Genomic DNA, 25,002 nt, shown 5'->3' on the forward strand with positions numbered 1-25,002 from the left:
GCAGTTCTTTGGAAATCTTTCAAATTTCTGCTGACAAAAGGGGATGTAGTAGTAAGGATTAACTCCGTTCCTGAGGGCTGACAGGAGGAGATCAACAGGAATTTGTCAACCATTTTTGTGTGTTAGCAGTTGCAATAAAGCCCTTCTGAGAGCAAGAAATCTCCTTGCCTTTTCCTGAGCTATGAGATAGCACACCTAGAATTGCCCTGTTGGAGCAACTCAGCATCTAGATCAGCGGTCTCCAACCTTTTTAAGTAGGAGATCACCTTTGGCATTTAAAAGCAACCCAAGATCTACCATGCACTGCCACCAGCTTCCCCCCAGTCCCCACCCAGCAGGTAAGTCTTTGGGGAGGGAAGGCAGGGGGAGGGGCCAGATCGAGGCAGAGGGAGAAAAAATTATTTGGTGGTGCACCTCCCCAGCAGGTAAGTCCCACCCAGCTGGGGCCCCACTCAACTTACCCCTGCTCCTGCCTGTGCAGCACTGTCCCTCAATCTAGCCCCCTTTCTTTCCCTCTCCCACAGACTGACCTGCTGGGCTGGGGTGCGTGCATGCATGTGGCACTCAGCCCCCCACCCCAGCCTTGGATCGACTCCAGGGGGCTCTGAGATCTACTGGTGGATTGAGATCCACTGGTTGGTGACCACTGATCTAGATCGTGCTTGTGCCTGATTGGGATCTAGAAACTAGATGTTCCCCCTCTTAAATGCTAACATAACAACAGGATCAGGCTTCTTACAAAATATAGGTATGGCAAATTGAGGAGGTAACCTAATGGCTGGGGTGGGAAAAGACCTAGGTTTTGGTCCCAACTCTGAGGAATGCATTTGACCGCATAAGCCCAAGAGAATCAGGATTTTAGAAACACCTAGGTGCCTGCCTATGGTTCTGGATTCAAGATGATAGAACTCAGCAGTGCAGAAGAATGGGAAGATCTTTGAGAAGTCACTGTTTCATGTCCAGGGCCTCTACAGCTTTTGCTTGAGCAAGTTGTCACTTCTGCGTCAAGAAAAGAGTGTATGTTAATTTTCTGATATTTATACCTTATAAAAGAAACTGATCACATTCAGCTGATCCAGCAAGGCTTTTACTATTTCTGGGGAGCTAAAATCAATACAGTCCTTGCAGCAGATATAACATCTACTGGCTTTGTTGAGTCATACATTCCAGAAGCACATGAGCAGATGTGATCATATAGACAGCAATTATACCTTTAGGGATCGTTGGTTTGTATTATTTTCAGTCATTTGTATTGATAAAAAATCTAAATGTGTTCAATGTTCTCTCTAGAGACAAAACCAATAGATTATACAGCGGGATTTATGTAAAAAGGCAATTAGTGCCACCCAGAAAGCACATGTATCAACTGTTCCAGTTGTTGGTCAAAGAGTTAGCAGGAGATTTCTTCAGGAAAAAAACCCAGCTAACATTCATATTTCAGATATCAGATAGTGATCATTTACTCTGATGTTTATCCTTATTCATGTGAGTAGTTCCCAGTAAAGCCAGTAGAGCTCTTCATGTGTATGAAGTTAAGCACACATGGTGTTAGACATTTATGCCCCCCGCCAGAGCGTACGTAAAAGTGCCCTAAAAGCCCATTGTTTAACAAGCTTCCTTCAGTTTTCTCTGCTTCCTCAGATTTCTTTGTGCAAAGTTTCTTAGCAGGCATTGTCACCAGAATTAATAGACTGTGTAATCTTTACATGAAAAGTATAAGGGACGTTCGGGGCACTGGCAAATGATGGATGTGCAGTGGGAACTGTGGAATTTTGTCATGGGATAAAAGCACTGAGCATTGTGCCAGCTGATCAGGGGCCTGCTTCCCCAGATGTATGAAAAGCAGTGTGGGAGCTTGTGTAGCTGGTGCCTGCCAGCTGGGGAAGCTAATGTCTCAATATGCCCTGTGATGCCCCTTGCCCCTGGGAGTTCCTGAGGACAGATGAGCACAAAGCACAGTACCAATTGGCTATTCAGCCAGAAACTCCCCCTCGCTGCTCCCCCCATCATGCTGGGACTGCAAACCCGCAACCTGCCTCCAGACCTGGAATGGATCTAGATTGGTCCCACACCCCACAACCCTCATTCCAGCAGAGGCTTTTATCCTCTAGGATGAGAGCTATGATGTACCACTGCCTCTATGGACTGCTCTTGGGGGAAGGAGAGCAGGACCTGGCCATGCCCTGTCATTCTCTCTGCTACTGGCCAAACTTTAAAATTATCATGGGATGCTTCATGCCACGAAGAAATTGCTGTTTCATCCAGAAACTTCCTTGTGGCAGAATTGCTATTTTTTTCTGATGGATTTACTGTTTTCATCTCAGGATAAATTCCTATAGCATCGAGCATGTTACTGTTTGTTGCACAAAACTCACATATAGCCCATGACAAATTAACATCTACCAGGGTCCTCTGGCGACTCCAAACCCTCCTCACTTTCATTAACAATGCAGCTAATTAAAAGTCTGACTTTTTTAAGAAAAGGAAGTGCACTCGAATTCCTAAAAAATGTATGTCAGACATTTCCACTCATTTACTGAGATGTGCAAAGACTGTTTATCTAGGACAGGACTGTTCAACTGGTGGCCGGTAGGTTGCACGTGGCCCATGATTCCCCAGATTCCCACCTTGCCTCTGCTTCTGCCATCATTTCAACTTCAGGAGAAGCCAGGGTCTCTGGGCTCCACCTCCCTGCTTCTACTTCCTATGCCTTCCCCAGAGGACCATGTGGTGCAGTGCAGCACGGCCCACCTTGCCAGAGGAGTCCACATCCCAGGGCACTTGCACAGCGTGGTGCAATGGGGAACACATGGCCAGATAGCTGAGGGTGAGGCTGGGACACCCAGCCCCTATCATGTGTACTGTAGCAGAGAGATGCCTTCATGGCATGTGGCTGGGGATGCCCAGGACTCATGCTGGGGCAGCTCATGAGGTGCATAACCCCTAAAGAGAAATCAAGCAATTCTTCCATTACAAAGAAGTCAGAAAGCCCACAATGAAAGTCAGAAAGTCACACTGATTTGTTTTTTTATCACTATGGATTCCTATTTGAAGTCCTTGGGTTTATTTTGTGAATCATGTTTAGAACACCTAACAGTGCTTCCATTGTATAGCACTAAGTAGCACCCTTGAAAGGATCTTGAGGCACCCCAGGGTGACAAGGTACCCTGTTTGAGTGATAGTGTCAGTATAGTGGCATTTTGTAAAGAGCAAAGATAAAGTGGCAGTGAATGCAGTCCATTTGCATGCACTGTAGGAAATTGCAGCTGACAGAGAAGAAGAGTACTAACCACTTTTGGCCAGTTTTGAAGAACTTCCCTTTCTTAAGCACGTTCAAATTTTCAGGCTTTGATTTGAATTTTATTTAGAATAGGAAATCGGCAACCATGACTGCTCTACCTGTAAATCATTTAGAAAGGCAGAACCTGGGGTGGATGCAGAAGGAGGGGTTCAGTGGTGTGGTTGTATCTCCCTCCCACAGTGTAAGTCTTATGCTAGTGGCTTAGTTTTCTGCACCCCAGATGCCTAGGTTGCCTGCAGAGTTCAAGACATCACTGGAGCCTTGGGCTGGTAGTGGGGAATACCTTGAGGGACCTAACAGGGAATAGCAGAGGAAGGGAGGACCTGGATCCCCTCTGACCCAGGGGCAGAGGGAACCCCAGAGCCGCTGCTGTCCCATTGCAGCTGGGGACTGTGGGAGTGGCTGCACAGGGTGACAGGCTCAGCAGGCAGGTCCCTGCTCTCTGCCCCTCCATTGCATTTCCCCTGCTGGGCCAGAGGCTGCATCTGCGAGGAGTGGTTATGTAGGTTGCCAAATTCAAAGCAAATGAGTCAAACAGGATTGAGGCAGGCCTAAATCCAAAATTGCAATCCAAAAACACCCTGCTCAGCAGTCAGCTGGAGGCACCTAAACTTTGTAGCCACTTCCTTTTCTGACTTGAAAGCTAAGTGCCTGGAGTTCTGCATTTTGCACATGGCAGACCTTTCCTGGTCTAAACAGCCATCAAACATAACTCCAGTTAGGATCCAGCATCTAGGCAGAGCAGCACCTGAGTCCCGTGAGTGGCCTGAACCTATAGATGTACTCTGAGCACATTTAATGCATACCTCAAGCACTGAGTTCAACACAAATCACAGCCACTTTCATTCAAAAGCAGAGCAACTGGAGGAAGTGGTGATGGTAGCAGTACCCAATATCTGTATGGTAGGTTGTATCCACAGCTTTCCTTTCTTCACTGTCTGCCCTTTTCAATTAATTTGCCATCAGACTGAAGCCACACAATAGAATTAAAGGTATTTATGCTCATCTTAAACAGTTTCACTGCTCTTTTCCCCTTTTACTAGTGAAACTGAAGCCTCAGTGAAATGGGGTCCCTCTCTCTAAGGGCTTTTGGCCAGGTCAGTTTTAGTTGCCTAAGGACCAGATCTCATTAAAGACTTAGGCACCTGAAGCAGGCTACTGGCTGATTTAGGAGGTGGAGGTGGTTCTGCTACCATGGTGTCTCCTGTCATACACTAGCCTACTGGCTGGAGCACTCTTCCCCTAGAAGTGGGGGGTTTGAGTTACAGGTCCTGCTTAACCTGAAGGGATTTAATCTCACATGTCCCAGGACATTGCCCAGTTACCGAAACATAGCAAGGCTGTTGGGGGCCACTCTTCAGCCTTTCTTTTGAAGTTCAGCTATTAAAATACTCTCCACTCAGTGGAGAGTCCTAACCACTTGGCTGTAGCATCAGACTCCATCTTGTTTGCTCTACTTTGGCCCCACAAATCTTGCACTTGAATCTGCACAGCAGCCCAGGTTCTGCATGGTTTTGGAAGAAAAATACTATTTAGCATCCTTTTCAGCACTCAGCAGTTCATGGTTATTGCCATAACAGCTGAGGAAACTGAGGCAGAGAAATTAAATGACTTCAGCTCTAGTCACCACTGTGTGGCAGCATAGGTAAAGACTAGAACTCAGAAACATCCCAAATCCCCACTAGTGCCTGCATCTGCTGATGGGGGTCTGTCTCTCAACGCAATTTCTTCATTACTGCAAACGGGAAAATTAACGGGAGAATAACAATACAGCTCTTTCAATTACTACAAAGTATACACATAAACGCACCACTAAAATTGACTCTCTCCTGGCATGGAGGGTGGTGATCAATCAGGATGCAGCACAACAGTGGGGAGATAACATCTGGCAGCAGATATAAGGACAAATCCTGGCTAATTACAAGGACTACACAATCATTAATTTCCAGAGCAGCTAGGACTTGAGCTCTGAAGCTCACGTGGGTTAGCCTCCCCGTGCCCCCTGTGAAATCAGTTCTCGTACCTGAGAAGGGAGTAAGGTTGACCTACCAGAGTAGGATTTGAAGTCACACTTGCAAGGAGTCTGAGTACTTTAAACCTGGGACACATTTAAAAATTCCAAGCTGAAAAAAATGCATATGGAAAAAAAGTAATGTCACCTCACCTAATGGGTACAATCCCTATGTGTGGCTACCAGTCACTTTTGTTGCCAGTAAGGAGCAAAACTAAGTTTCTACGTTGATAGGACTGAAGAGATACTAGAACTGAAAGGGATCAGCTGCTCGGTTTCATCCTTTGCAGCAACAGCACTGGTTAGTAAGTTGTAACCAGTTACACCTGAGCAAACCCACTGGGGGCCCTACGGGCTGCCTAGGTGCCCCAAAGGCCTAATTTAGCCAATGGACTCTATATATTAGAAGCCATGGGAGACTAGAGGGAAGGCACCTAGCCTGATTCAGGTAAGGAAGGAAAAATGGTTTCATTTGTAAATTAGAAATCTGTACAGTAGATACAGAAATCATTGAGAGGCAAGCTGGGAACTCTATGTTGCCAATTTTATAGCCATTTTTCAGAGTGGAGCTGCACTTTATATAATCCCCTCCAGCTAAATCTCTTTATTGAAACGAGTTGTACTGAAGCTTACAGAGAAGAAGATAGCAGTGTTGTCATTTTTACAAATAATCACAACAGGAGTACAAAAACAAAGGAGGGCAATTATTCAACTAGTGAGGGTTGAGTTACTGATAAGATGGCAACTTAAAGACTGCTATAATAAAATGCAAAACAGCTGTCAAACACTGGATCTGCCTGTCAAACACTGGATAACATTTTTAGAAGCTTTTAAGTGATTTAGAAGCTTAAGGCTATGGGAGCATGTTCACTGAGTGTTGCTTGGCTGTAAAGTTCTAGTATGAGCAAGACAGGTACTTTTTACCTTTTTGTCACGGTCAACCCTGAATAAGTAGTATTGGATTGACCTTGACTAGTTAGGCTGAGGTAAAAACTATTTGCACTTTGTCTGCACTAGGATGGCATACCATGGGTGCTCTCTTGAAGTATGAATATGCCTGGCCTGTTTTTGCTGTGAAGGTATGGCCTCAATCTCATTTTCAAAAAAGATTTAGGGTCAGATTTTCAGAAGTGTTTGGGGGCTTTGGTCTCATTAAAATTAATGGGTATGAGGTGCCTAAATATCTTTTTAAAATCTAGTGCTTGCAGCTTCACCTGCAAGTGCTACAGTGCTTTCTAAACTGTCCTTTGGGCACCTATAGGTGAAGAAGGAAGTCAGTGTGAGCAAAGCAAGGGTAGGAATTGGTAGCTTTGTGCAGGCACTCTTAGTGAATCTTCAAAGGGCAAGGTGGCTTATGCACTTCGAAAATGCTACCTTGTGCTCAGGGCACATAAAGTGTCTGTTTGAACAGGTAGTGTGGGTAGGTAATTTATTGAAAGCTTGCTTACCCTTCACTAATTTTCCCCATGTAGACAAGCCCGAAGTCCAAAATCTAGATGCTCAGAATTCTTGCCCTTGGCCAGCAAACGTGACTCCCCACTTATTTTGCTGGCACTTGTGAATTGGGATTTGCCATTCACACTTCACTTCACCCTGCCTGTGCATTGTACAGAGCCTAAGTACCTAACTCGGGGAGTGAATTCCACCAGGGGCAGGTACCAGGTGCCTCAAAATGTGGTATTTCAGTGCTCAGCAATATGGCACCAAAGTGTTTTGTTTTGTTTTTTTCTTCTAGATTTAGCCCTTTGCACCTAAGTTTCACTGACTTCTAAGAAGCCTTAGATTCCTAAATGCCTCAGCTACTTTTGGAAGAGCTAAGTTACTTGGGCATTTTTTTAGATGTTTACCCCATCTCCCTAGAAAGAAACTTATGCCCCATTGGTTAACGATCCGTGTCTGTTTTCATCATGCACAGAGCTGATATCTCCCAGTCTTTGCACAAAAGGCTGTTAACCTCTTGGACCTGCAGGTTACTATAGGAATCACAGAAGTTCTATGGGTATTTTTAAGTGGAGTTTATTGTTTTTGCATTAAGTGTAGGCACAAGGCATTTTTAATAGCATCTATTGCATCCCTTGGTGGGAGACTGAGTCTATTAGAAACTGGAGCCTTAAGGAAAACACTCTTGGTATTTTAAATTTAAAAGTTATAAAAGTGACAAAAAAAATAAACTCAAGCACTTTTGGTTTGCCTCTGATTCTGCTTAAATAGAAAAGAGGCATATTTTTCAAAGAAAGGTGTAAGGAGTTCAAGAAGTTTGTAAACCTTCCCCCCGCGCACGCACACACTTTGGTTCACTATGAGATATAAACAAGGCCTGAAGTGGTATTTTTTTCATGTACATATATTTCCTGCTTGCTTGTTACACTTTAATAGCAGCAGTGTCATGCCTGACGCTCCCTGGTTTTGCTGGAGGACTCTCATAATATGATCTGAGGACCAGATCCACAAAAGGGACTTAAACTGAAGTCCAAATCTGGATTTACAAAGCCTGCTCAGCTATCACTTAGCTCAGGATGTGCTGAAGGGCATGGACATGACCGGTCCCCCGGGGCCTACGAGTCCATCTATGGCCATGTGCAGAAGCACCTCCGTCCTGACAGCGCTGAGCAGCACAGCCCATTTTTCACATTTAAGCCTCCTTGGGATTCAATACATAAGTGTTCTTCCTCCCATCTTGTCTAAGTTGTTTGCTTCAGTAGGCTTTTTCAGAGCCTACCTAACAGATCAGACTCCACCTAAAACATGAACAAGTCTAAGTCTCTTCTAGAGGGCATGGGAAGAGTTTGGCATCTAAGAATGGGATCTGCAAAAGCCAGCTCCCTGAGTTGGCTCTACCCAACTGAACGTGGAGAGCTGAGGTTAGGGGCGGTCTGTAAATGTTGTGGTGCTAGGAAACGCAGGCATTTAACCTCCTTGCACTCAGGGCTGTGAATTCCATCACGGACCTAGGTCCCAAAGCCTTTTCTTTCAAAAATTGAGGAGCAGCTGGCTCTTTGCTTCAAAGTCAAGGACTCCACTAGGCTGCCAGGAACCTGAACAAAACACCCCAGTTCAGCATTAGAAAGCCTAGGTTCCTTTGCAGAGCTAATCCTGGGGTCTTCACCCTTCATAGATAGGTAATGTAAAATGGCAATGGTGAATCTTTAACAAAGCCACCTTTACCTCAAATATTTTTATAACAGGTATTTTTTAAAAAGGAAAGCCTAATCAAAAAAAAGGGGGGGGGAATTATCCTCAGAAGCAAAAACTTCCCAGGCTGCCTTCATAAAAAAACATTTCTATTTGGCTTTATTAGCCTACAAAGATAAACATACTATTTAATTAATTCTGTTGACATGGTCATAAAAAAAACTATTGCTTTTACAGTATTTACCTACCAACACATAGCTGGAGAAAAGACCAAAGCTGAAGGGCTTGTTCAATATATAGCAGTACAATATATTGTTCAGTGTGTAGGGCTTGTTCAATATATACTGTATAGTCCCAGACCAATATATAATATGTAGTCACAGAGCAAAGCTGAAGGGCCCGTTCAATATATAGTATCAGCTCAGCCAGAAAATAAAATATCTTCTGGCAAGCGATGGGGAAAACTCTCAGTTGTATTTCTTGGTAAAAAGATTGTCAGTCCCCTGCCTCTGAGACAAACTGTCAACTACAGCATGTCTCAAACAACAAACTTAGTAGTTGCATCTGTGGAAGATGAACATCACTGTGGGGCAGGCAAAAGTCGGCAAAAGTTCCATACCAAGTTGTTAGCCATGTCAGTTAAATAGCAGAGTATTAACTCCCCACCAGACTATGAAATTTGCCATTTTTATCTTCCTCACTGATTGAATTAAAGTGAACTTCAGCGTGATGTCAGAGCTGGCCTTGGGGAAAATGGTGCCCTGGGCAAACTTGTATTTTGGTTGCTTCCCTTTCCAGCTCCCCCTCTAAGTCAGCAGCACTGCTGAAAGCAGAGGCAGGTGGGCAGAGGTGTGGGGTGCAGTCTGGCAGGGACGTGGAGCTGCCCGTGCTGCCCAGCCTGTCTCCTCCTGAGCAGCAGCTAGATGTGGGAGTGCAGGCTGGGCAGTGCAGGGGCTCCACCTCCCTGCCAGACTGTGCCCTGCACCTCTGCCCACCTCCCTCTACCTTCAACAGTGCCGCTGACATGGAGGGGAATGTCTTTTACGGTAATAGTGCATGACTCTTTCTCTTAAGAAGACAAGGCTCCAGCTTCCACTTCTGAGTTCGTTTTCACTAGTCACAACTTTGATTGAAATTTGGGCCTCATCTTGGAGGTGTTTTTTCAAAAGTTGAGCAAAATCATGTTTGAATTCCATTTGTGTGCACGAAAATGCTCCAACCCCCAATTTTGTTCACTTTCTTAAGCCATCACCTCAGGCTTCCTGGCCTTCTCCAGAAGAACCAGTCCCAGTGTCTTTGCCAGAAACCATTTATGTTATGCCTATACAATGGCAAAGCTGTAGAAAATGAACCAATGCTCAGGAGATGGAGGAGATTTCACTTGTAATCTGGATTTTTTTGCTGGCTATATCAAGGTTAGGTAAACAGTGCAAGTGTGTACACACGTGTGCACGTGCATGATTCTACTGGAACACAAAGACCAGTTTGCCTCTTTGCACCACTTCTTCCACATGAGGATAGGACTCTCAGTGGTTATCATTTGACTTTCTGATGTGAGCTACTTTATACAGCTCTAGCAAAATCCAAGGGAAGGTTATCCTTGGTCACAGGGTCATCAAAGTATTTGAAGCAAAATCTACAGTGAGGAATAAGAGGTTTATGTGAAAAGAGAAGGTTGCTGGAGACATTAATTATTGGCAGTTTCCCTTGGAAGGCTAAGGGGGTGATAAACCTTTGTTAATGCTAGTGCAGCTGTCAGTTCCAGCTGTCTAATGCATTAAAGTGTGCCTAAAATCTTGAATGTTGCACAGCTTCACTACTTCAGCCTGTAAGCCTGTCTCATGTTGTTCTCATGCGGGAATGTGCTGAGGGCCAGCAGCAAATACTACAGATATTTTAGTGTTTTAAATCACTGATCCTTGAGCTGCTTAGCCGTATAAAACTGAAGAGTGAGAAAGTTTTCCCAAGGTGCACAGAACTGATGGGTGGAGTAACCAGCATTGAGAACAAACTTGTGATCTTAAAAAAAGCAAAAAACCTGCGAAGTAATGATTGTAGCAGCAGGGCTGGAATTTTATTGCAACTGTGATGGTCCAGGAAGTGTATGAGATATCTTTTATTGGATCAACTGTGTAACTGAGAAACCTGAAAATTTGTCCAACAGCTATCAAATGCCTTTCTTCAGGTCTAAGAAAGAGGCAGACAGGGTAAGTTAAATAGCAGGGAGAAAACCTGTTATTTAAATCAGCCTGTGTCTGCCTCTATATAGTTGGTTGCATTATAACAGCAACATTTTTTAATCATTGAAAGAAAAATATTGTACTGTACTACCCTGCTAGAGATACTATTTTGGGTCTCTGTCCTCCTTTGGGAAACGCTGAAAGTAAAAGGAGAGCTTTCCTTGTTTAATGGACTGGATTGTAAATTTTAGCCTTTGGCAGGTGTCTACAATTGCAAGGCTGTGCACTGATATGGTTAACTAGATTCAGTAAAGGACTTTGGTGTCTCCAAGAGTGAGGCTGCAGTCTAATGGGACTGAAAGCCCAGAAGGGCAATCCTACAGACTCACTTACTGAACAGGCAGCTGGCTAGAGCTAGTCAATATGAACTATCACCATAGGAGCGTATCCGCAGTTTGCCCCCTCCAGAGAAAATATGCACCTGAGTCTGAGGTACAGGCAGGTGCCTTTGTCCAGAGCCTGGAATCCTCTGTTGGTATCTACATGTACTATTCCAAGTAATTCAGCTTTTAAAGGTTATTTCTGGCTTTATTCAATAGCTAGTTAATGTAACATACATAAACAGTCCGAGCAGTGGGCAGCAGAAACCAGGGCTTCTTTCTGAGTCTGCCGAGTGCCCTAACCACTAGTTTATAGACTCAGGCCTCATCTTGTTCTCTCTCCTTGATGTAACATGTTCTTTTCTGTGCAGTGGAAGAAGGGGTGGTTGGTGGGGGGGTATCCCCTCCATCTTTGGCTATAATTTGGTGGGTATGGCACTCTTCTGAGAGGTGGGAAGATAAGGGTTTGAATCCTCTTAGCTAAAAAGGTCCTACAGCCCAGGTTTTCCACTTCCTGCATGCTCTAACCACTGTACATGAAAGATGCATACTACCACTGAATATGTGTGGCAGGACAGCAGGGAGCTTTCTAAGCCCCATGATGTGCCCTGCCGTGGTGGGTTCCAATGCTGCTTTGCAGAAGCGGTGAAAGCAGCACAGCGGGGAGCATTGTCAGTCTGTGCTGCCTCCCCAGAGCCTAGACCCAGGTCTGGGGCTGGGAGACAGCTGGGGCCGGGGATGGGGGGGAGAGGCAGCGGATGGTTGCAGCTGGCCTGAGTTCTGGGTAGTGGCTGATGGCCACGGAGTCTGGGCTGCTTGCAACAGGGCTTCCATGGGAGCAGCCCAGGCTCCACGGCTATCAGCAGCTACTCAGAGCTGGACTCAACTCCAGCTGGGAGGCTACAAACAGCTGCTGCCTCCCAGCCCTGGCCCTGGTCCCAGCCCCCGGCTCTGGGAAGGCAGCAGGTGCCAGCACTGTGCCTGTGGGGCAGGGAGGCAGCAGCTGTTTGCAGCCTCCTGGCTGCAGCCAGCCCCAGCTCTTGGTGCCTGCTGCCATCTGGGAGCCCAGGCTTTTCCCAGCAGGGCTTGCAGCATCCCAGCTGCCTGGTGGGAGCAGCCTGGGCTCCTGGCTGGCAGCAGCTCCCCAGAGCCAGGAGGCTGCAAACAGCTGCTGCCTCCCCAGCCCCAACACGTGCTGAGGAAAATGTCCTCACATGCCATGATACACGTGCCAGGGGTTAGGGTACTCCTAAGAAATGGGAGTTGTGGTTTCTGGTCCCTGTTTCCTAGCGTGGTTTATTAATTTTACATTAGAACTTGAGATGCTTCTGCCCTGGGGAATGCCTTAACCATTAGGGCACACGGTCACTCTCCCTTGTTTGTTGTCCTTTGGTTTTATGATTCTTGTATTCCTGTCTGTCTAGTAGCCCAGGGTCAAAGGAAGGGGTTGAGGGTGCCCTTGCCCAGCTCATTCAATAGTCTGGTGGTTAAAGCATTGTCCTAAGTGAGTGCTTGGCTCATAACCCCTCATTGTGAGAGAGAGAAGCCTATACATCAGGTCTGCCACGTCCTGGGTGAATGCTCAAATCACTGGGTAATAAACAGGCATCACCACCTCCCCAACCTCCCTGTTTTAATTTGCTTATCTTCAGAAATTCTGTGGGTCACAATCTGAAAATGTGACTAGGTATTATGAATCTGAAAGGAACTGAGATGCATAATGGATAGCTGGAACCCTTAGTGTTTCCCATCAACCACCTTGAAGTGCCTCTGGGTTTCCCCCTCCTTGTTTTCTGCAGAAGACCTCAACTCATACACCTAAATTGCTCTTGTTTCTCAAGTTTCTCCATTGCTTCTATAGGGATTTCCCTCCTAGGGCAGGGGCTCAAAAGATAGGTCCTGCTCTGTCTAGGATTAGATGCATACCAAGATAATGTGACTCCTACCTTTTGTGAGGGTTTTTTTTTAATTTAGACCCTCTTGTTTTTGGAATATTCTGAGCTCAACTAGTAAATATATATGATTGCACAAGGGTGATCTAATGAATGTCCATCTCCTTCCAGTTTTAACAGTTGTGAAGTTATATACTCTTATATACTCTTTTGAAGCCAATGATGGGCTTGCTTCTGCTACATTGAATTCTGTGGAAATTTGGACAGACGTTGCTCAGGGATGATCTAGGAGTAGCTATGCCTATACTCTCCCATGGCTATTTCCCAGGTTTTTGGACTTTGCTGGTTGCCATGAGGGGCTCGGAAGAAATGTATTCCACTCCTGCTTCTGTATGTATTGAGAGGGGTGGGGAGGCTGCCCTCCTCACAAGCATTGGGGGTTGGCTGCACCTGGGGCTGAGACTTGGCTGAGGTATGGCAATTCTCCTGACTTAAACCTGGAGCTTCCTGGCTAGAAGGTCTTCCCCTTCCACTCAGGGTCAGAATTATCTCCATATTTGGGGTCAGGAGGAATTTTACCCCATGGTCAGATTGATGTAGACTGTGAAGGTTTTTGTCTTCCTCTGCAAAGAGGGGCATGGCCTTCTTCCTTGGTTCTTCAGTGTATTTTAACCATCACAGCAGGACATATGGGTGCTGCAGTCCTCCCGCTTTACTGGTGGCAGGTTATGGTGCTATGTCTTGTGCTTATGTCAGGATTCACAGTCTAGTTTTACTATTAGGTTGGACAATGGATTTGTATAGGATCTTTGAATAGGGATGATCTTGCCTTTAGCCAAGTGTTGGATTAGATTTCTGGAGGTCCCTTCCCAAACTAATTTTCTAAGATGCTGCAATTCCTACTTGAAATCTCAGGGTTTACCTTGTAAAATATGTGTAGGTGTTTGCACACCCCATGGTGTTGTTTTTGCATAGCACCCAAAGGGTCCTAGTTGAGGATTACTGGTTCTATTAGCAGATGCTGTCACAGTGCAATGGAAACTTATTAAATTTTATTTGTATTGCCTGAGCTGATGTTTCTTGTACTGACTTGTAGCATGCTTTTTATATCACCCTTTTCAAGCTACACTTCAAGTAATCCTTCTTTTCCTTTGGTGGTTAGAAACTTTAAGTACTTGCCCACAGTCCTGCTTCCCATGTAGCCCTCTAATGAAGCAATATATATTTAACTCTCAATTCCTTCATGTTAGACACTCCTCCAGCCTTTTAATGTTTTCTGTTTTTTATTACCCCTGATCTCCAGTTTTACTTTTGCTTGTCTCAAGGAGACCACAACTGTATGCTGTATGAGTTGTATGAAGGCAATAAATATTTATCATAAAAGACAAGTTTCTCCAAGACAGACTTAGAGTGCATTAAATAAATATAAATTTTATTAAAAACACCCACATCTCAGCATTATCAGGAATGATATCATAATAAACAGCTTTCAAATAACCTGCATTACATTACAATACTTACAGTATTTATAACCATCCTCAGATTTTATAGACATACCAAACATTTCATGAAAATGAGTGAAACTAAAGTAAAAAAAAAAAAAGGTAGAACATAAGCATAGAAAATGCACACAGAAGTTCATTACCTTAGTGTCAAACTGCTAAAGTTTCCTACACAAGTTAACCACTAGCTTTAGAAGTGAACTTTACACCACTGTGCGTCAATCAAGATGAAAAATTCATTCAAGTAAAGTTGACACCACTCAGAAGCATCTTCAAGTATGGCTATAGTCAACCTGATAATCCTATACAAGCGATTTTAGGTCTGCTTTATTCATTCACTCAAACTGAGGCAGGGTCTGTACACCAGAATTACAGTTCAGATATTTACAATACACAACAGAATTGCCAACTTAACTTCCTGCTATTGTTTGCCAGCAGTTTGGCAAATGACAGTGTATGGTATATTAACCAAACATCTACAATGGATGGCATGATGCATGTATGACTCAAAAAAATTAGAGGATTACATTTTAAAATTATTTAATTAACCTAATATGTAAGGTAACTATAATTAAGGTTTTAAAAACTTGAAACTTTTGTTTCAAGGCAAACAAACATTTTTTAAAAGAATGTTTGTCTTTACAGTGGGTAAAGTCACAGACTAAGAATTTCTGAAATTGCCATAATAAATATTTAACCAATAAAACCAAAAGGCCTCCTTTGATTTAATAGAATTATGTTTTAATTCTGCTAAACAAAATTTCTTTAGCTCAAACTTAATATCTTACAGTATATTGCACAACATATGTCTAAGTGATGGAGGTTTATGTGTTTAGGGAAGCCCTCATACAGACTGTACCTTTTTCATTTTATTAATTACATAATCTGAGAAGCCTTGTTTAGAGAGTGACTTGAAAAACTCTAGCAAATGGTCACTTGCCAAACCCCTGCCTTACAATTTTCCCTTTAATCAGCTCAGTGCATTCTACTTTCTTTTTTTTGTTTGTTTGAAACAGGCAAAACATTCTAAAACTTTTAAACACTTTCATTACAATAAAAAGAGCTAACAAATTTACAAAATTAGTTTTAGTTACACCAATACATATACAAGTAAAATTAGAGGAGGGATTCATAAGAGAAGAGTTAAATCCCTGAAAAAAACATAAAAACCCCAAGAATAATATATTTATTAACCTACAACAGCTTTACATACACACAGGTGACATGTTGGCATAAGGAGAACATGAGCTGAAATATCCCTGAATTTTTAGAACAAAAAAAATTGAAGTTCAAGTTATACTTGCTAAAATATCAAGTACTGAGAAAAAAAGTTTTTTTTTCAAAGGCTATTGGGGGGAAAAGATGGTATACAATATTATAAACTTTCACTCTCAGTTCAATATCCTATTGCCAAACTAGTGTTGAGGTATATGACAAGTAGGAACATCACTCAAACCTTTTAATGTACTTTTAGCTCACATTATGATATATTTGTAGCAGGCTGAGTAGCACCATGATGTGAATTCAGCTCCAAACCCAAATATATATATTTATATATATATATATATATATATATATTTAATATTTTACAGTACTAAAATACTAAAGCATTGCATTAAAAAAGTTTTGTTTACAATTTAATTTACTATACAATTTTTACTTTTTCTTATACAAATTAATGATTTAAAACCACCACAGCAAGCCAGCTGCCTATTGTTTTTCTATTTAATCAACGGAATCACACAGAACTAACCCTGTTTCATTCATCTTGTGTAGGCATCAGCCTGCTCAATCTTCCTGGAAAAGAGGACATTTACATCGAGAAATGACATACGCCACAATGTACATAATTACCAACACAAAAGCAATCTGCCATTCAATATTTGAAGAACACACAGATCTTTAAAAACAGCAGAAGCCTAAGCTAACTAGTTGTAGATTCTGTCACATGCTGCTAATTATTACCTGTGGTTAATATAAAATTCTCGTCTTAAAACTGTACACATTTGAGCAATGAACTTGTCATAATAATTGTAGAAAACAGTTTACAGTATAGCTGTGTGAGATGAGCACCAGAAAAACATGTGTTTTGTGTACTAAATTATTCCCTTGTTGCCAGTAAGCCACATTTCTACTGTAACTGACTGTATTAAAAATGAATATGTAGCTCACCAGCAGATGTATGGCTGAAACCAAAAGTATTTAAACGCTTTATTTTCTTTTTTAAAAAATCTCTTTGTATTTTAAAATCAAAGTAAACTCTTTTTTTTAATGTCTCAGTACCTTAGCATTGTTCAAGTTGCCAAGCTTAGGTAGACAAAGTGCTTTTGAAACACTAGTTAAAAAAAATATCTCTCTTTATACTTTATTGTCCTTTACCAAGGACTTGACTGGATGAGCAAAATCCAGAGGTCTTTACAATTCCCATATGTTAAAAAGTAAGCTTGTTGTAACAACAGGTAAATCTGATACGCACACAAATGAAAAGGTCCACCCTATTGTTGAAGAACATTTCAGTACACCATTGACATTTTAACTATTATAAAGGCATCAACTGTTCAACTGTTATAATAAAGACACCATTCTCATAGATAGCACCATGTTTTAGAATATCCAAACAAATTCAGTGTTTTGCTGTCTATTCATTATGTTCTATATGTATCTACTTTGTTAAATAAAATCAAGAGAATATTAAGATTACAGTAAAAACTGCATGTTAAAAAGCCATAATTCCAGTATTTCAGTACATCATAGATTCAGCACCAGATGGTATTTTAAGATTCCTGCTGTTGTAATACTACAGTATTATTTTTTTTTGCTCCTGTTCCATGACTATGCAAACTTTATTATTATTAAAAGTGGTCACAGATGTGCAAAAATGTAAGGAAAAATTAGGTCAGCTGATTATCCCTTCCAATAATGAAGCCAGTGTTTTCAAATGTAAATCATGAAACACTTTTTTTTTTGCATAGGATGCTTTGGTCTTATTTCCCTCATGCCATCTGTGACCACTTAAAAGTCAGTGGAAAATAAGTGCGGTGGTAAGACTACCTCTTTTTGCTGGTGTGCTGAGGTTTCTCCACTGACAACTTTAACAAAAATACTGCTTCTTTCCCCCCCCCACCCACCCCACAACCTAAACAAGAACTACCCTACTGACAAGCTGCTTTTTAAAATGAGGTAACCAACATAGGTGTGAAGTTATATATATCTGTTGTAAGGCCCTGTAACCCGTGTAAAGGCATATGGAGATGTAGTTACTGTGGAGTCTGTGGTGACTGACATAGTCCTTTGTGCGAGAGACTGGATAAAACGCACGTATGTTGGTTCTGAGGGTTCATGTGATTCAGTAGGCTCCCGCTTTGCTTTTTTGCCGTAAGATTTCTGAGGCACATAGTCTGGACCATATTTCTCACACTCCTCTTCTTTTTCTCTTGCCTTCTCGGCCATCTTTGCCTCCCACAGAGCCAGACCGTGTTTTGGCTCATTCATGCTCTTATGCTGGTAGAAGACAAGTGATATCCTAGTAGGATGGTTCCTGTTGGGATTTTTCAAGGGGGTCGTTGCATGGAGCTCACGTTTTGCGCATTCAATGAGAATTGAACCATGAGATGGAGCAACTGCCACTCCTCCAATATCTGGGTCCAGAAAGCTCTGCTCATTATCTGACCAGATGTCATCAGGGTCCTCTGCTTTTTCTGGAATCAGCACATCAGTTTTATCTAAAGCACCTTGGGGAGTAGTCCTATCATGATTTTGACCTGGAAGCATGTTAGACATGCCATTAGCTGTGTGTGAAGTCATTTCACTATCCTTATTTTGGAGATGCAGTGAATTAGGAGGACCATTAAACATATTTGAAGCAGAATGGTAGTCATGTGCTAAATGTGAAGGTGGCTGTACTTGATGTTCACCATTTTTATTCATGGAAGCATAATCCACGCTTGGATTACTGAGATTAGATTTTAATCTTGAGGCAACATCCATAAAATGGCTATCAGCCTCATGGGTGGGATAAGGGGAAAAAGACCCTACATGATGCACCTTTGGTCTAATGGTGCAATTATTGAAAGAGTCTACCTGCATATTTTGGTTTCCATAATTCAAGTATTTGGGACCAAAATTCTGGTTATTCCCAAACCTATGCTGGTATAGTGTATGAATAGGTGGTAGACTTAGTTTAGATAGAGGATCTTGGCTCTGATACCTATACAAGTCCATGTGCTGAGGTTGTGGTGGATAGGAACCCAAGTAAGAGGGGCAATTGTCCACAGGCATGTTTCCATTGCATTGGTAAGATGGATATTGGTTATTTTGATTTAGTGATCCTGAATAAGGGTTCATGGGGTTGGAAGAATTCAAATAAGACCCTGCAGGCTGTGATGAGGTTGTATAAAGGTTCATGGGGTTAGACCCTCCGTAAGGATCTGACATATATGTTGAACTTGGATAAACATTAGCTGGGTTAGGCAGCCTCATATAAAGATTTGCCGGACCTGAACCCGAGTAAGAGTTAATAGGATTTGACTGGGGGTTGTTAGAGACAGTATGTTGTAGATGCTGCTGCTGCTGTTGTTGCATGGCTGGTCCTGAAAGACGTAAAAGATCTGCAGACATAAAAAGAAAGAGAAAAATAAAAGCATTTTATTTTTAAACCAAACATTAGACTTAGGCTCTTGAAGTAAACGCTGAGAAGTCATAATGGAATCTGTTCAAGGGAAGAGTTAAATTTGCATAAGCATTTTCCAAAATGAACCCCCAAACTGTCTCCAAATAGAATGCTATGTGGATTGGACAACTGGTTTTTCAGTAATGGTCAAAGGTCCATGCATATCCATGTTGGCAGACCTGTCTGAAAACTTGCCTATAACTGTAATCCTGACTATGTAAAAGTCTAGAGAAAAAAACCCCCTGTTGCTTGAAATAAGAATTCAGGAATGATTAAGACTAGTACAATTACAGTAAAAGGAATAAGGCAGAATGACTAATAGTTAAAGTCCTGCACTGTGTCTCAGCTGTGGCCTTCTGGATAGCCCTATACTGGATGATCATTGGCAAGTCACTTTACTGCTTTCTGCCTCAGTTTTCCTAACAGTAAAATGGAGTTAATGATTTCCTTTATATACAGCTTTGAGCTGTTAATGGAAGATCTACATAATTGGACTTTTAGACATTTCTGACTACAGAGAAGTCGTATCTATTCTTGGTCCTGAAGCAGCAAATTTAGGTAATAATGCAAAGGTATTCTAAAGCTTTACTGGACTGGGTTCCTCTGAAATTTGGGGCTTCTCCAAAAAATCTTCAGCCTTCCATCTCTTCTAACTTGGACAGTAATGGGCAATGTGTGGTGTGCAGGCTGGTCCAGGGTGATAGTGGTTTACATCAAGCTCACTGTGCACTCTCAGAACCAATATTTATTTGATTTATATGCTGCCCTTCCCAACAAAGGCTCAGGGTGCCTTACAACAGGAGAACAGAATACCTTAAAAACAGGAAAGTAACAAATGACTATTTAATTCTTGGCTTCCCTGAGGCTGCCAGCAAGAATCAATTAAGGCTATTTTTGCTGATGTTTTTTTGTGTTGTTGTTTTGGCAATGGTGATGGGACCAAAAAACTTAATTAATGTAGGTCCAAAAATCTACTGAATGGTGGTAGTTTGTGGTCATAACCAACGTAGACCAAGCTGGAAATAATGACTGCATAAACTAAGGAAATAAGGCTAGGTGAAAATATGGTAACATGGATATATAACTGGTTGGATCACTGTGCTCAAAAGTAGTCATTAAATACCTCTACATCTATTTGCAAGGAGGTATCAAGTGGGGTTCAGTAGGAGTATGTCCCGGGTCTGATACTTAATCCCATCATCTGTGTCATTAATGAAGTGCATGTTTAGTAATTTGCAAATGACACCAAATTGGGTTGTGTGGCAGACACTAAGGCTAGGATCCAGAATGACCTGGATAGATCAGGAAAATGGCCTGCAGTCAATCAGATGAAATTACATGGGGACAAGTACAAAAGTCCTGCACGTGGGACAGAAAAGTCACATGCACAAACACAGACTAGGGAATGACTGGCTAGGCTGCAGTACCGCAGGGAGAGAGACCTGTGAGTTACATTGGACTATAAGCTAAAAATGAGTCAACGTTATGCTATTATTGCAACCAAAAAAAAAATAGCCAACACTGGGTTGTATTAACAGAAGTGTCACTTGCAAATCAAGGGAAGCGATTCTTTTACTGTAGTCAGCACTGGTGAGGCCTTACCTGGAGTACTGTGTCCAGTTTTGGGCCCTATACTTCAAGAAGGACGTGGACAGACTGGAAACAGTCCATCGCAGAGCAACGGCAATGATTAAGGGGTTGGGAGGCAAGATATGAGGAAAGGCTGAAGGAGGTAGGGTTATTTAGTCTGAAGAAGAGAAGACTATGGTGGGATTTGATAAAAGTCTTCAAACAACTGAAGGGTGATTATAGAGAGGATGGGGGATGGGCTTTTTCTTTGTGGCTGTAGGGGGCAGTAGTGGGAGCAATGGTGTTAAGACAAATAAAATATCAAAGGAAAATAAGGTTGGAGATTAGGAGGAACTTTCTGACTACAAGGGTGCTCAAGCATTGGAATAGGTTACCTAGAGAAACTGTGGAATCTCCGTCCCTGGAAGATTTCAACAGGGACAGACACTTGGCTGAGACCGTCTAGTCAGGGACAATCCTGCCTTGAGTAGAGAGCTGGACTGAGGTTCCTTCTGGCCCTGCTCTCCTATGATCCTATAATACTATGGTTCTTATTCAAAACAAAATAAAACAAACAAAACCCCATCAACAACAACAACCTTCTCAGTATTTATTTTCATGCAATGCTGTCTGATATGCCACACTCCTGTAATCTTAGAACGCAAAATATAATATCTCAGATGTTTCTTGGGTAACAAAGGATGTCTAATACTAATTACTAATTACTATTAAATAAAAAATGCTATTAATTACTATTAATTTAACTGACAATGACTGTAGATGTGAAAGGTGGCTACTATAGCTGGTTAAGCATTTTTGCACAGAAAATGCTTATTTTTTGGGAGGGGGTAAGATAATTTTAAAAAATTTTTTTGGAAAACAATCTGGTTTTCATGACATAATGGCTGCTTGTCTGGGAGGCTGAAATTGATAAAAGCCAACCACCCCCCCCCCAACCCTTAGTTAGTTCATTTGAAGGTAATCTTTTTAGACTTATGAAAAATTTCAAGCCTTTTTTTAAATACTCTTTGCCCCAATTTGGGTGACCCACTTTCTAAAACCTTAAAATTTTCTGCAGGATGAAAGCTAGATTTTTTGAATCAGCTCCAGTTTTCTCTGTATTTACAAATAGTTTCTTTGTGATTCAAGCACCATAACTTGGCTTTCTAATACACTAAAATAGACAGTAATCATTTAAAATTCAATAACTATGTTTGTTTTTCCCATGAAAATGCTCCATGTACTAAGACTTCCAGGTTTTTTCAAGGTTTATTCATAAATACTTTTCATTTCTATAGACGATGACAAATATTAATAATTGGTATACTAATATACGATTTATTTAATTTACCTGCTAGCTGTTTTGCTTGACTAGCAGCCTCCAAATTGGCTTGTTTGTGGCGTGCAGCAGAAGACTTGTCTCTTTCAGTTTTGTTAGAGCCATTTTCCAACGAGGAAAGCTTTTCTGCTGCTGCTTTCTTGGCTTCTAGCTTCTTCTGCCGGCATGTCTTAACAGGCTCTGCCAGCATCCTCACTTTCCTCCGAAAGGAGTTGAGGACTTGGATGCTGCCATTCCTCTTTTTTTCCTCCTGGCCCTCGGTGCTTCCAAACTCGTCTATATCAGAGACTTTGTATAATGGGAGTACATGCAGCTGCTCATCTTCTGGAGTTTGGCCAATTACACGATTGTCTTCTCTAGTTAGTGTGCATACCTGTCAGGAAGGTAGGACAGAAAAACTATTAGAAGCAGCATCAAAGTAAGGAAAGAGAACATGAACTCTGTACTTCATGTTTCACTTCATACTGTCTGCACAGATAGCTGTATAATGGCATGTGCTGGCTGGTAAGATCTAATGCTCGCAATGTAACAGATGTAATGCCAAATGGAGCATCCAGTGTATGTTTAAATGGAATTTTAGTTCTCTTTTTCCAAGTTGGTTGTAAACTTTAAACTTCTTTTCAACTTCAAGTCTGCAACTTCTGTTTTTCCTATTCCATATTTGGTAACATTAATACACAATATAAGTATAAAACGTGTATTTTCCTCACATTCCATTCTCTTCCAAGAAAGCTGGATAGCCAAGTGTTTCCAGAAGTAAATTAAATCATATGACCAACAGATCCACTGATAGGGACCTGAAACGCTAGAATCCCTGGAACCCTTCAGCTGGCAGAAGGTTCTTAGGGCAACTTCACAGTGGAAGTGTACGATAAAAAGCATTTCCATGATATTCCATATCCTTTCCCAAAGAATCAAAAAATTCTAAGAGGAGAATAACAGTATAGCAAATTGTAGGATCTTGTTCAGGAATGAATCATTCTTCTGTGAGATGCTAAAACAGTGTAAAGATTCAAGGAAATGACCACTGGCCATCATAATACACCCACCTTGTTATCTTTATCTAAACTATAAGAGGTGTTGGCATTATCTTTTTTGGGGGGAAGATACGAAGGCCTAATAAAAACCAAGTACTATAGGAATATGACTTAATTAGCAAATCTTTGGTTTGGAGGTACAATGGAAAGGAGATAAGTCAGACTACTGGTATTCGTTCTATTATCCATAAAAATATTACATTTGGACAATATAAATTAGCTGGATATTCTATTTGGATAACAGTGAGTACTGTGTTTACTGGCAGTTGCTAGTGTAGTCACTTTAAATTACAGAAAAGCAGAGCTTTTTTTTCTTTTCAATTATATTTAGACTGACAGTCTGCAGCAGAGAGAACCCACGAAACCCCCTCTTCATTAGCCAAAATGAAGTTTTCTGACCAGTTCTTATAAAACCTTTCATGAAAGTCTCATGAATAATCGAGCAGGGCAGGGCTGTCCAACTTCTGAGTGGCTAGGGACTGAGAGCTGGGTGGGCTGCACCAGAGGGTTGCAGGCCATGGAGGCTACAGGCCCCAGCTGCTGCATGAGTATAACCATGGGCTCCTGGGGCTGCACTCCCCACATGCACTGTTGAACTGCATGGGCAGCACTGCACTGTGCATGCTGGCAGTGCCCCTCTCTACACCATGCACACAGGCAGCCCCCATCAGCTTCCCTGCACTACACAGCAGCACACCACAGGCTCCCCTGGCTCCATGGGCTTTGCCAGCCTGCCACCTTAGGTAGAAGCAGAAAGGAAAAGCTGAGCGAGGAAGGAGAAGCCAAGAGATACCAGCTGTAATGGCAGCTGGAGCAATAATGGAGGCAGCAGGAAGATAGGAGCCTAGGGACTACCCATTAATACTTCACGGGTTGCCAGTTGGACAGTCCTAGTGCAGGGGGTTGCAAGTTCCAAATCCAGCTACTGCTAAATGGTTTTTCCTCTTAGCAGTCCTTATTATATGCAATCTTAAGATAAACAGATTTCATTCCACTTCTGTAAAAAATTACCACTGAAACGAAGGTGGCCATATGTGTTGCTGACTTACCAGTGTACTTCCATTCTGCATATTGTGCAAGTCTCTGTGAGCATGAGCACAAAAATCCAGGCAGGCAGTGACCCCTGAGAATGGACGACCTTCTTTTAAACCCAGACGGCACTCTGGTGCTCTGTGTTCATACTCAATCTGGAAACAGATGTCGAAACTTATCTGAATATCCCATTACACGGAATTAAGGCTGAATAGTTTATTGATAAGGAGCGTGTTAGTTTTCTAACACGTCTAGCCTTGGCAGAGTATAGATTTTAAAGTGAACAAAACTAAGCAATTACTGGTACTTTATGGCAATAGAAGTGTTGGCAAAATATCTGCTCTCATTGTGTTCCTTTTTACTCAGTTCCATATTGTCTTTCATTGTTACTATTCCATAATTCTGCACTGTGTATTTAGCTGATAATATTTCTCCTTAAAGATTCATTTTGCTTTTTTTTTTTACATTGGCCAGTGTCTTTTTTTTTTATAGTAAAATACAGTATCTGTCATGCTAAAAGTTCTAAAACTGAAACATTGGTTATTTAGGAAGATTGCAGTTCTTTGGAGAACTGATGTTAAAGGAGCTGCATGGAAAATGTTGGTGTTATCTGACTCTTTGAAAGCAGTTTCTGGGCTTACTCCTGGCTTTAAACATATTTGTATTAAAAAAAATAGGTAACTGACAATCAGCACAGTATTTTTCTGTCTACTCACCATGGAGCTTTATGATAGGTTTACTCTGCAACTATATGCCATTTTTGGTTTTATGTCTTATTAGAAAGTCAGAAATGGAACTGTATTTATACATTTTACCAAGCCCTCTAAACCTTTCAACTATAATGCGAGGAAACTAAGTTTACTCACAACTGGGTCCATTAAAATATTGTGAAATTAGAGGGTTTACAGGTTTTGTTTCAATGCCATGAAAACCTTGACTTCTTTTAAAATCTGAAGTA

At 41.9% G+C, this 25,002-nt stretch overlaps 1 protein-coding gene across 3 annotated transcripts in view; it reads right to left on the reverse strand.

The window, feature by feature from the left end:
* Positions 1–14,301: 14,301 nt before the first annotated feature.
* TET2 (tet methylcytosine dioxygenase 2) overlaps positions 14,302–25,002 on the reverse strand; it is a 91,925-nt gene continuing 81,224 nt past the window's right edge. For 2 of the 3 annotated variants that reach the window (XM_090036768.1, XM_090036769.1), the window contains exons 8-10: positions 24,062–24,199; positions 21,988–22,348; positions 14,302–19,005 (exon numbers count right to left, since the gene is read on the reverse strand). In XM_090036768.1, coding sequence (XP_089892894.1) covers positions 17,600–19,005; positions 21,988–22,348; positions 24,062–24,199 — 1,905 coding nt within the window. In that variant the 3' untranslated portion in view covers positions 14,302–17,599. The remainder of the gene's footprint in view (positions 19,006–21,987; positions 22,349–24,061; positions 24,200–25,002) is intronic. The other variant, XM_090036771.1, reaches the window with a different exon arrangement.

This window comes from Crocodylus siamensis, chromosome 2 (assembly GCF_052110815.1).
Source record: "Crocodylus siamensis isolate JL-2025a chromosome 2, ASM5211081v1, whole genome shotgun sequence".
NCBI lineage: Eukaryota > Metazoa > Chordata > Crocodylia > Crocodylidae > Crocodylus > Crocodylus siamensis.